The sequence below is a fragment of the Chlorocebus sabaeus genome, chromosome 21 (assembly GCF_047675955.1).
Source record: "Chlorocebus sabaeus isolate Y175 chromosome 21, mChlSab1.0.hap1, whole genome shotgun sequence".
Classification (NCBI taxonomy): Eukaryota; Metazoa; Chordata; class Mammalia; order Primates; family Cercopithecidae; genus Chlorocebus; species Chlorocebus sabaeus.
Genome location: NC_132924.1, coordinates 113,804,075 through 113,816,213, shown reverse-complemented (window position 1 = coordinate 113,816,213; position 12,139 = coordinate 113,804,075). Strand labels below are relative to the sequence as shown.

Genomic DNA, 12,139 nt, shown 5'->3' with positions numbered 1-12,139 from the left:
TCCCTACACATATGTAAAGGACTTACCACAATATCCAACAACAAGATGTGCTGAATAATTTTTTTTCTTTTTTAAAGTAAAAAAGAGACACTGTCAGATCTGTTTTAGATGGTTACCCTGTGATTGGGAAAATAGACTAGATAAGGAGAGACCAAAAGCAGGGGAGCAATTAGAGAACCTTTGCCACAGTCCAGCAATCGTGAAGATTTGAGCTTGCAACTCCTTTTGTGGGTTCCCTACAATCTATGATGTAGCATTGGTTTTTTAAAATTTTTTATTGAGGTGTAGTACATACATCATAAGCTGTAAATGTACAGCTTATTGTGTTTTCAGTGAATATGAAGTATATTTTTCAGCGTATCTACAAGGTTGAATTATTTCCCTTTTTTTTCTCTCTCCAGATAATTTTTATGGTGGGACGAGGATACCTATCTCCAGATCTCAGTAAGGTACGGAGTAACTGTCCAAAAGCCATGAAGAGATTAATGGCAGAGTGCCTCAAAAAGAAAAGAGATGAAAGACCACTCTTTCCCCAAGTAAGAAAAAGCTTCATGCTATCCAAAAGAACAGACTAACGTTCATAGACAGATTTCTGAGCACTTTTTTGGGCACACAGTCTGTATTTCGTGAGTTTGGATTCTATGTGCAGACTCCAGACAAGTAAACATATTAAGATGGTTTCATGAGGGTTGAGCAGTGGTACACCTAAAAATTTCAGGTCCCAATACAAAATATTCAGAAAGACACTGCATTTGTCCATCAGTTCTCAGACTTCTCGGTCTTTGAATTCTTTTACATGTTTAAAAATTATCGAAGACTGCCCCCGCCCCCGCAAAGAGCTTTTGTTTATGTAAGTTTTAATTACCTTATTACAAATTAAAACTATGTTTTTAAAAATTTATGAATTAAACATAATAAACCAATATCTTAAAAAATATTTAGGAAAAAACAGTTCTATTATCTAAGAGAAAAAAATTAGTGAGGAGTTGCATTGTTTTACTTTTTTTGCAAATCCCTTTGCAAAAAGAAGACAGCTGGATTCTCAGCTTTTGCACTCACATTGCAATATCTCACATCATGTCATCCATAAAAACTCTACTTAACACTTGTAAAACAATGGCAGTAAAAAAGGCAAATGATATCTTACTGTTATTACAAAAATAGTTTTGACCTCATGGATCCGCTGGTGGTCCACAGACCACATTTTGTGAACCACTGCTTTATTTCTTCTTGGTGGTAAACAGATTCAAGCTTTCCTTTAATACTAGGTCTTTTTGAGGGGCATTTCTGCCTGGTGCAGAAAAAAGAAAAGGCAATAAGACAGTTGTCAGCTCAGCCTGCCTTCACCTAATTCTTGATAACTCATTGCTTTTTTTTGTTGTCTTTTTTTCCATGTTGGATAAAGCCTTAAGTTAATAAGTCTTAGAAAGAACTGTAACTAAGGCCAGGCCTGGTGACTCATGCCTGTAATCCCAACATTTTGGGAGGCCAAGGCAGGCAGATCACTTGAGGTCAGGAGTTCGAGACCAGCCTGACCAACATGGCAAAACCCCGTCTCTACTAAAAATACAAAAATTAGCTGGGGATGGTGGCAGGAGCCTGTAATCCCAGCCACTCAGGAGGCTGAGGCATGAGAGTCACCTGAACCCAGGAGGTGGAGATTGCAGTGAGCTAAGGTGACACCACTGCACTCCAGCCAGGGTAACAGAATGAGACTGTCTCAAAAAAAAAAAATCTAAATACCTCAACTAGCTTACAGAGTTTAGCTGTAGTAGATATTGTAATATAAATGCAATGTTTTCTGATACTTAGGGAGCTCCTGATAACACTGGATAAATATGCCTTCATGAATCAGTACAGTTTCAAGTGGGAAGTGCTGTTTCCCATAGTAACCCTGCTACCCTAATTACTGGAGTGTTCATTTATGAACTCTTAGGCCTTCAAATGCACAATCCTAGCTGGGTAACTCAAACAGAAGTCACTGTTACTGGAATGAGATTCACTCATCCTTTATTTTTAAATCTAAAAAACATTCTTCTCTAAAGAATGAAAGAAGGTAAAATTGACAGTTTTTAACAAGTCTCTCAGGGTGTTGCCTAAGAAAAGAAAGGGAAAGCTAAGTGGTTCAGTGGGTAGATATAAGTTTCATTTTTCAGGGTTCAAAGTTACTGTTCCTTTGAGGAAGAGTTTTTATTTTTTTATTTGTTTCTCTAAGTCAGGAAACCTCTGAGTTGAGACTGTCCTGGTGAGAGACCAGTGCTGCTGACCAGCTTCAGCATGACCATCTCCCGTGTTCCCTTTTCACATCATGGTGCTCGGGTTTCTTACTTAGCATGGTTGATTGACATTAATAATGCAAAGTACATCCTTAGGCCTACTTTTAAAATGATATTAAAAGGGGCAAAATGCTTAGCTCATACTTCTAAATATAACATTTCATTAATTACATGGTTTCAAAAACTGAAGTACATATGTGAACTTTCCAGATTATTGGAGGCTGTCCCTTTTAAGTGTTATTTTAAAATTTTTGTTACAGGATATCTTTTCACACCATATTGTTATGTGCCACATAAATTTTAGATGGCTAAAGATCTATATATTTTTAAAAATATAAAATATGAAATCATTTTTATAGTTTTGAGGTAGGAAAGCCTTCCTTAATAGACAAAATTCAGAAGGAAAAAATTAGCAGATGTGAGTACATTAAAAATGTTTAAATTTCTATATAGAAAAATAACATTGAAAGATAGAATAATTGTAGCATATATAACAAAAAGTAAATGTTTATAATATACAAAGGATTCCTTCAAATCAGTAAGTAAAAAACAATAGAAAATGGGCAAAGGGAATATGAACAGGTGATTCACATAATAAATACAAATGGTGAATGAATTTAGGGAAAGGTGTAAAGATGTCCATGGCAGTCAGTAAAATGCAAAGACACACAACAGTGAAATATATTTTAATTTTGCCTCTCAGGTTGGTAATATCCAGCACTGGGAACAATGTTGGGAAGTGAGGAGAAGAGCATTCTTTCTAAAATTTTAAAGGTTTGGTGGGAGGCATCATTTTGGAAGAACTTGGTAGAATCCATAAATTCAAAGTACTTCTAAAAATCTGTGCTATGTAACCTATTTCATAAGTATTGAGATCTATATAAGAATGTTTACTGTAATAAGAAAAAGACACTAAGATTAAGTTAGTTTTGTATTGATGACATAGATATTGGTGAGAGAAAAAGAAAACCAAGACAGAAAACAAAATGTAGTATGATACTCTTTTTTTTTTTTTTTTTTTTTTTAAATAGGCAGAGCCTGTTCTGTTGCCCAGGCTGGAGTGCAGTAATACGATCATAGCCCACTGCAGCCTCAAACTCCTGGGCTCAAGCGATCCTCTCACCTCAGCCTCCTAAGTAGGTGGGACTGCAAGTGCCCATCACCACACCCAGCTAATTTCTTGTGGTGGTGGTGGTGGTGGTGGTGGTTGTAGAGATAGACTCTGACTATGTCGCCCAGGCTGGTCTTGAACTCCTGGGCTCAAGCGATCCTCTGGCCTCAGCCTCCCAAAGTGCTGGCATTACAGGCATGAGCCCCAGTGCCCAGGCTGATAACCACTTTAAAAGGTTGTACAGAGGCCAGGCGCGGTGGCTCACACCTGTAATCCCAGCACTTTGGGAGGCCAAAGCAGGCGGATCACTTGAGGTTGGGAGTTCGAGACCAGCCTGACCAACATGGAGAAACCCTGACTCTATTAAGAATACAAAATTAGCCAGGCATGGTGGCACATGCCTGTGATTCCAGCTACTCGGGAGGCTGGGGTAGGAAAATCGTTTGAACCCAGAAGGTGGAGGTTTTGGTGAGCCGATATTGTGCCATTGCACTCCAGCCTGGGCAACGAGAGTGAAATTCTGTCTCAAAAAAAAAAAAATGTTGTACAGGTGGGCTCTGTTTTCATAGATGTATTTTTATACATAAAAAAGGTACTGAAGAGGCCAGGCGCAGTGACTCACACCTGTAATCCCAGCACTTTGGGAGGCCAAGGTGGGTGGATCACTTGAGGTCAGGAGTTCAAGACCAGCCTGGGCAACATAGTGAAACCTGTCTCTACTAAAAATAAAAATTAGCCGGGCTTGGTGGCACATGCCTGTGATCCCAGCTACTCGGGAGGCTGAGACAGGAGAATCACTTAAACCTGGGAGGCAGAGGTTGTGGTGAGCTGAGATTGTGCCACTGCACTCCAGCCTGGACAATAGAGTGAGACTCAGTCTCAAAAAAAAAACAAAAAAAAACGATACAGAGGAAAGTGTAGACTCCAACAGTAGTTATCCCTGGAGAGCAGGATTTGAGAGCCTTATACTCTTTATACATTTCTTTAGTATTTTAATTCTTATTTGCATGTTATACTTGGAATTTAAAATTTTTTGCAACTGCTTCTTTTTCTTATATTAATCATCATAAAGATTATTTTTTTAAAAATAAAAGTTTAACTTTTAAAAACAATTTTCAGCCAGGTGTGATGGCTGGTGTCTGTAATCCCAGCCCTTTGGGAGGCTGAGGCAGGCAGATCACCTGAGATCAGGAGTTTGAGACCAGCCTGGCCAACTTGGTGAAACCCTGTCTCTACCAGAAATACAAAAATGTAGCTGGGCATAGTGGTGGGCACCTGTAATCCCAGCTACTCGGGAGGCGGAGGCAGGAGAATCGCTTGAACCCAGGAGGCGGAGGTTGCAGTGAGCCGAGACTGTGCCACTGCACTGTAGCCTGGGCAACAAGAGCGAGACTCCCTCTCAAAAAAAAAGAAAAAAAAATTGATATCTCAGGACAATAACAAAAGTAATAATAATAGCTGCTAAAGTTTTACTGAGTGCTTATTATAGGCCAGACATTATGCCAAGCCCTTTAAACACATATTTTGTGATTATGAACATGCATTATCATGCTGTATGCCTTCAAGGATTATAACCTGTTTCTTTGTATCTTAAAATTGTGAATTTCTGCATTTTATGTATTGGGGTCTATTTGTCAAGTTCTCCTCTCTTTGCTCTTGGGTTGTCACCTGTCATTTCTCATGTGCTACTAGCACTCTGGGTCCATGGGGTTCTGCTTTTCATTAGGTGTATGTAAAACATTTCCCATTGCTAGGTTCCTTTAAAGGGCAAGTAGCTGTGATAGTTCTGTTAGGAGACAGTCATATAGTGCTTTACTTATTTATACTCCATCTTCTTCCCAACAGAGACTTGTGGTCTATAACAAAAAGGTGTAAAATTGGTTTTAAATTTCTATTATTTACTGTTTCAAGACTAACAAATGATCTAAAATATAAATAAAAGCTGACTAAGAATTATTCTCCCCATTTAATTTACAGAGATAGTTTCTTCTTAAGAAAAAATACCAGTTCTTTACAAATATTTTCCCAAGCATTTATGACAATACTGAAAACAATGTAAGATTTCAGGTGCTTTCTTGTAAAGTGTGATGGGACTCTTAAAGATTTATACCACACAGATTTTCATTCTTCTTTCTGTTTTTTCTTTTTCTTTTTTTCTTTCTTTTTTTTTTTCTTTTTTCTTTTTTTTTTTTTTCTTTTCTTTTCTTTTTTTTTTTTCTTTTTTTTTCTTTTTTTTTTTTTTTTTTTTTGTAGATTCTCGCCTCTATTGAGCTGCTGGCCCGCTCATTGCCAAAAATTCACCGCAGTGCATCAGAACCCTCCTTGAATCGGGCTGGTTTCCAAACAGAGGATTTTAGTCTATATGCTTGTGCTTCTCCAAAAACACCCATCCAGGCAGGGGGATATGGTGCGTTTCCTGTCCACTGAAATAAATGAATGAGAGAGTTCAGGAGAGTAGCAACAAAAGGAAAATAAATGAACATATGTTTGCTTATATGTTAAATTGAATAAAACATTCTTTTTTTTTTTAAGGTGAACCAAAGAACACTTGTGTGGTTAAAGACTAGATATAATTTTTCCCCAAACTAAAATTTATACTTAACATTGGATTTTTAACATCCAAGGGTTAAAATATATAGACATTGCTAAAAATTGGCAGAGCCTCTTCTAGAGGCTTTACTTTCTGTTCTGGGTTTGTTTCGTTCACTTGGTTATTTTAAGTATTAAACTTCAGTTTCTCATACAACTTTTGTTACCAGCTATCACATGTCCACTAGGGACTCCAGAAGAAGACCGTACCAGTGCCTGTGTTTGCAGGTGAGAAGTTGGCAGTCGGTTAGCCTAGGTTAGATAAGGCAAACTGAGCAGATCTAATTTAGGAAGTCAGTAGAATTTAATAATTATTATTATTAATACTTTTTCTATAACTGTTTCTTTTTATAACAATTTGGAAAATGTGGATGTCCTTTATTTCCTTGAAGCAATAAACTAAGTTTCTTTTTATAAATTTTGAGTGCAGGTGACCAAAAATATTGCTAAGGAGTGGCATGTTTGACATGAGTAAAATGTCTTAACTTTGGATTTTTAGCAGGAAAATGTTATAAATTGGAGTTTCTTTTAAATAGCTTTTTTAAAAAATACATTAAGGATGTCTTGCTCACGTAGAAGTCAAATTTCATTGCAAATGCATTGCTCCCTTCATACCCAATCCCTCCCCTACAAAAAATCTTCACAGAATTCTGTGAGAACTTTTAGGTGTGTTTTTCTTTGAGATACCTCTGGTTGCCAAACACCAGGTAATAGATTTTTTTAAGTTGTTATTAGATTATTCTTACCTCTCATGATGCGTATTTTAGCAATCACTTTATCATTGTGTCTCATGTTCTGTCCTCCTTATATTCTTTGCCCAGCAAGATTCTACTTATGATGAATGAATGCTCTTCTCCTTTTTGCATTCCATGGTATGAAGTATTTGTTAGGGTTCTTTAATACTTATAGATTGTTGTGTAGAAAATGACTGTAATGTGGTGGTCAGTGTATTCTTACTGTGATTCAGAGGGAATCCTTTGTAGAAAGCAACAGCACGTGGTCCTGTCAAAGATCTGGCCATCTCTACTTACTGTCAGCCTCTTAACTATATCTTCACTTACTCAATTTGGTTTTGTCATGATTTTTAAATGTAGCCAATAGTTCAAGGTCCTTCCAGTGAACAGACATCTGTATGAATGCCTCCTTGAGGTCAATAAAGAAGTAAATTGAGAAGACTTTAAATTAATGATAATTTAGTTTTTAAGTGCCCATAAATAAATTTTTGAAACATTTTCTTTGTTTGAATAGTTAGATGTCATCCAGGAAACCACTCAATAATAATTATAGCAAACCTTTAGCCCCTCATTTGGGTAGTTTAAGATAAGTAATGCCATTATGATTTCAGAATTGATTCATGACTTTAGTTAAGAAAATGAAAAGAAACGTTTCTCATATTTAAAAAAAAATGATACTAAGGAATAAAGAAATGTAACTATTGGAAAATATCTAAGTATCTGATTTTTAAGTCCTCCAGTGGCACTAAAAATATGATTATTAGTAATTGTAAAATAGGGTTTTATTCATTCACAAATAGAAGACTACAAGCATGTAACTAACCAAGTTTTTATAAAATTGACTTTATGGAATGCTCCAAAGGTTTGGCCATTTTGAGGCACAAGGTCAAGGGATCTCTTTATTGATAGAGCTCCTTCTAGAATTTCCCAGCATACCTGCCTCACTGTTCTTCCTTTCATTCTTCACTCTCTTTTTCTTCTCGGTGCCATCCTGCCTAGGCTCCCATCGTCTGCATCTGACGCCTTTCCTTTCTTTCTTTACTAGTCTCCTTTGCAATGGGGCATGGCTAAGCTCTGTAGAACCACTCAGAAACTCATTGTTCCATTCTGTAGCCAGTAAAACATGCCTCCAAAGTAACACAGAGTAATTCTACTCTGTCTTTTAAATTAGGTCCACCAGAAATGTTAGTGAAAGGACATTAAAAATGTGACAGGTGACATGTTTAGCTAATACGGATATGGAGAAATAGGAAACAGTGGAATTAAATGTTTCCCTTTCAGGTTTAATTGTATTTGTTCTTGGGTTTTGTTTTATACTGAGTTTTAAATATATTCTCCAAATAAAAACATTATTTTTTCTAACCATATGTAGAGTTAATCTCTTTGACTAAGTAGTTGAAACAAAAGAACATTTGTTCTTTTGTGACTGCTTTTTTCCTAAAACCTGAGCCCTCATATTTTTTTTTAATTAAAGTTGATTTCCTTCTTCAGTAAGGAAACCTTTTTATAAAATTTGTTTTACCTTTTACAAGTTTTACTAATCAGTAATAGGGAAAAAGATTTGTCTTCTTGATTTTAAGTAGTTTCAGGATCACAGGATGTAATCAAATGCTTCCTGTGTAATCAAATGCTTCCTGTGAATAAATAAATTTATTTATTTTCAGGCATTATACTAGCCATTTAATCTTTTTTATTTATTTTCTTCCTGCCTCTTGGTTGGCATATATTAGCCATTTAGATACTAAACTCTAATAGTTAAGCCAATAGTTAAAATTGTCCTCTCTAAAACATTGGCTATTTAATATACCAGCTTAAATGACCTTTCTCGCAAGTGAGTCACTCTTAGTTTAAGAACATTATGTGCCTTTTTAAAAAATACTATGAAATGGTGCTTCATGACAGAAACATTTTATCAGTTATAGTCTTATTTGATTGAAAATTTTTGAGCATTTCTGTAGAACTTTTTACTTTACTAAATATTTCATCTCTCCTGTGACTGTTTTTTCAAAGAATTTAAAAGACCCAATGTGTCTATGCCAGAATGTTTCCCATCCTTTTGAAACTGCCTGGGCCAGGCGTGGTGGCTCATGCTGCAATCCCAGCACTTTTGGAGGCCAAGGTGGGCAGATCGCATGAGCCCAGGAGTTTGAAACAGCCTGGACAACATGGCAAAACTCCATCTCTACAAAAAAATTTAAAAATTAGCCAAGCATAGTGGTGCACGACTGTAGCCCCAGCCACTTGGGAGGCTGACGTAGGAGGATCGCTTGAACCTGGGAGGCGGAGGCTGCTGTGAGCCTTCATCATGCCACTGCACTCCAGCCTGGGCAACAAAGCAAAACCCTGTCTCAAAAAAAGAAAAGAAAAAAAGAAACTGCTTGAAAGTCATGACAAAGAGTGTCAGGAGGGGATTTACTCTGGCTGCAGTTGACTTTCTCCTTAAATGTCAAGTAGTGATTAATTTGGGTAAGAAGTAACCTGTTACATTTTTTATAACATACTTTAAGGAATTTATCAAATTCTGTGTATAATGCCCATTAAAATGTACTCCATTCTGGAATAAAGGGTAATGAGTAATATTTTTAAACTAGTTAATAAAGTCTTTAGCTTTCACATAAACCATGACATTTGAGGTGTCTGAAATCACAGGGTCTTTTTTTATTTTTTCAGTCTTCCCAGTTGTTCTCTGCTGTATTCCTAAATAAAGTTAAATTGAAAATGCATGGCTGGTTGTGGTGGCTCACACCTGTAATCCCAGCACTTTGGGAGGCTGAGGCAGGTAGATCACTTGAGGCCAGTTCGAGACCAGCCTGGCCAACATGGTGAAACCCCGTCTCTACTAAAAATACAAAAAGCTGGGCGTGGTGGTGTGCACCTGTAATCTAGCTGCTTGGGAGGCTAAAGCACAAGAATTGCTTGAACCCAGGAGGCGGAGGTTGCAGTGAGCCAAGACTACACCACTGCACTCCAGCCTGGGTAATAGAGCAAGACTCTCTCAAAAAAAGAAATTGAAAATGCAGCTTAAGTTATCCTCAGCCTGAAAGAAGGGGAAAGAAAATGCTTCAGTTTGGCCCCAAATTGATTTTTTTTATTTATTAATATACCAAGATATTTTTTAAGACACAGAGTATCGAAGTATTTCACTTCAAATAACTTTACACAACCAGACTTGGCTCTTCAAATAAAATCGGGTAGGAAGTAGAATAGTAGAGATTTCCAGATCGGCAAGAAGGAATCATTAAGAAGAGATACTTTTTCTGAAAGCAGATTCATCACCTGTTACTGCCATGTTTTCCTTAAATTCTCCATGATTTTAGGGACATTTTAAGAGTCTTATTTTATTGATTCCTAAACTATGGATTCTTTTCTTTTTTTCCCCTCAATCCCAAGTGTGACTATAAAAAGGACTGCATTCTGTTGGAAGCAGTAGACTTTCGATAGAGTGATAGTGTTTACTTTGTTCTTTGTGCGGTTGTTTGGTTTTAATTTTTTTTTGGAGACAGAGTCTCACTCTGTCATTCAGTCTGGAGTGTAGTGGTGCAGTACCACCACGCCCTGGTAATTTTTGTTTTTGTTTTTGAGACAGAGTCTCATTCTGTTGCCCAGACTGGAGTGCAGTGGTGTGATCTCAGCTAACTGCAGCCTCTGCCTCCCGGGTTCAAGTGATTCTCCTGCCTCAGCCTCCTGAGTAGCTGGAATTGCAGGTATGTGGCACCACACCTGACTATTTTTTTTTTTTTTTTTTTTCCCCAGTAGAAACAGAGTTTCACCATGTTGGCCAGGCTGGTCTTGAACTCCTGACCTCAGGTGATCCACCTTGGCCTCCCAAAGTGCTGAGATTACAGGCATGAGCCACCTTGCCGGCCTAGTTTTTATTTTTAAGACTAATATTTAAGTTTGTGGAGTATGACACTTCAACAAAATGAAATTTCTAATTATTATAATGAATAGGAAACATTATCTGAAGTTGTGTGTGTGTGTGTGTGTGTGTGTTTTGTTTTGTTTTGTTTTCGAGACAGGGTTTTGTTACTCAGGCTGGAGTGCAGTGGTACAATCCTGGCTCACTGCAGCCTCAACCTGCTGGTCTCAAGTGATCCTCCCACTTCAGCCTCCTAGGTAGCTGGGACTACATGCATTTGCCACCACATCCAACTAATTTTTTTTTAATTTTATTTATTTATTTATTTATTTATTTATTTATTTATTTATTTATTTATTTATTTTTTGTAGAGACAGAGTCTCACTGTGTTGCCCTACCTGGTCTCAAAGTCCTGGGCTCAAGCAGTCCTCCTGCCTCGGCCTCCTGAAGTGCTGGGATTACAGGCGTGAACCACCATGCCCAACCTTAGCTGAAGATTTTTTTAAGTATTTTTTAATGTGGTATATTAAGATTTGGCTTAGATATTATCATTTTCTGATTTTTTTTTATTTAGTAGATTAATTCTAGGCATTTTTATAAAGATTTCTTTTCTGTAAATCTTATGTTTACATTGACCTTGATGAGATTTGGATTCGGCTAGATACATGATTACTCATAAGAATGTTGCAAGTCACTTTAAAGGAACATTAAAACACTAAAAATAGCAGCCTTAAAATTATAAGTACTCAAACTGTAAGCAACAATAGTAAGAATGTTTGTATATTTCTGGAGTGTGTTACCATAATAGCCTCCTATGATTATACTCCAAATGTTTTACTCTAAGGTCTTCGTAATTTAATTTAGCCTTTAAAAAAAAAAAAAAATCAGTGCCAGATTCCCCAAACCTTTTAACTTTAAATATGAGGCAATAATTATTTTACCCCTTCTTGATCTTTGGACTCACAATACCTTAGTTAATTGCTTGTTAAAAGGAATCCATGCATAGAAAGAGGTAGTATGACTATCTACAGTTCATTAGTAGTGGTATTCAGATTGGGAAACTAAGTGTTAATTGTTGAAAGTTGTTTAGGGACTGCTGGGTCTTGGAGTCAGCACCTGGGTTTGCATTCCATCTCTGTAATTTTTTGCATATGATCTCAGGCAAGTTACTTGACCACTCTAAACCCTGGCTTCCTCGTCTATATAATATAGATAATAGCATCTGCCTCACAGTGTTATTATGAGGATTGGATGCAGATGTGTAAGTTTTCAGTGAGGCATCAGGCACTCAGTCAGTCACTAGTACCATCAGCTTACAAAGCTGAGGATTCAGTCATCCAGTCATTAGCAATCTGTTGTTTGTTGGGATGTGCCAACGTTATCTAGCAACCAGTTGGAATCTGATAGCAATCAGAAATTAGACAGGTTATTCCTGGATTACTTAAACGGTATGTTCGTATAAGTGATTGCTTGGATCCTCACCAGAAGCTGCTATTGAAAAATAGTGGTATGGCTGGCCAGGCGCGGTGGCTCACACTTGTAATCCCAGCCCTGTGGGAGGCCGAGGCAG

The 12,139-nt window shown here is 37.1% G+C and overlaps 1 protein-coding gene across 9 annotated transcripts in view; it reads left to right on the top strand.

Annotated features, from left to right (window-relative positions):
- The window catches only part of BRAF (B-Raf proto-oncogene, serine/threonine kinase), a 200,563-nt gene that overhangs the window by 179,504 nt on the left and 8,920 nt on the right, over positions 1 to 12,139 (top strand). For 3 of the 9 annotated variants that reach the window (XM_073009408.1, XM_073009407.1, XM_073009410.1), the window contains 3 exons: positions 402 to 536; positions 5,641 to 5,794; positions 6,147 to 6,204. In XM_073009408.1, coding sequence (XP_072865509.1) covers positions 402 to 536; positions 5,641 to 5,794; positions 6,147 to 6,204 — 347 coding nt within the window. Of the gene's footprint in view, positions 1 to 401; positions 537 to 5,640; positions 5,892 to 6,146; positions 6,205 to 12,139 lie in introns of those variants that run through there. The other 6 variants (XM_073009411.1, XM_007983165.3, XM_037991177.2 and 3 more) reach the window with 4 other exon arrangements.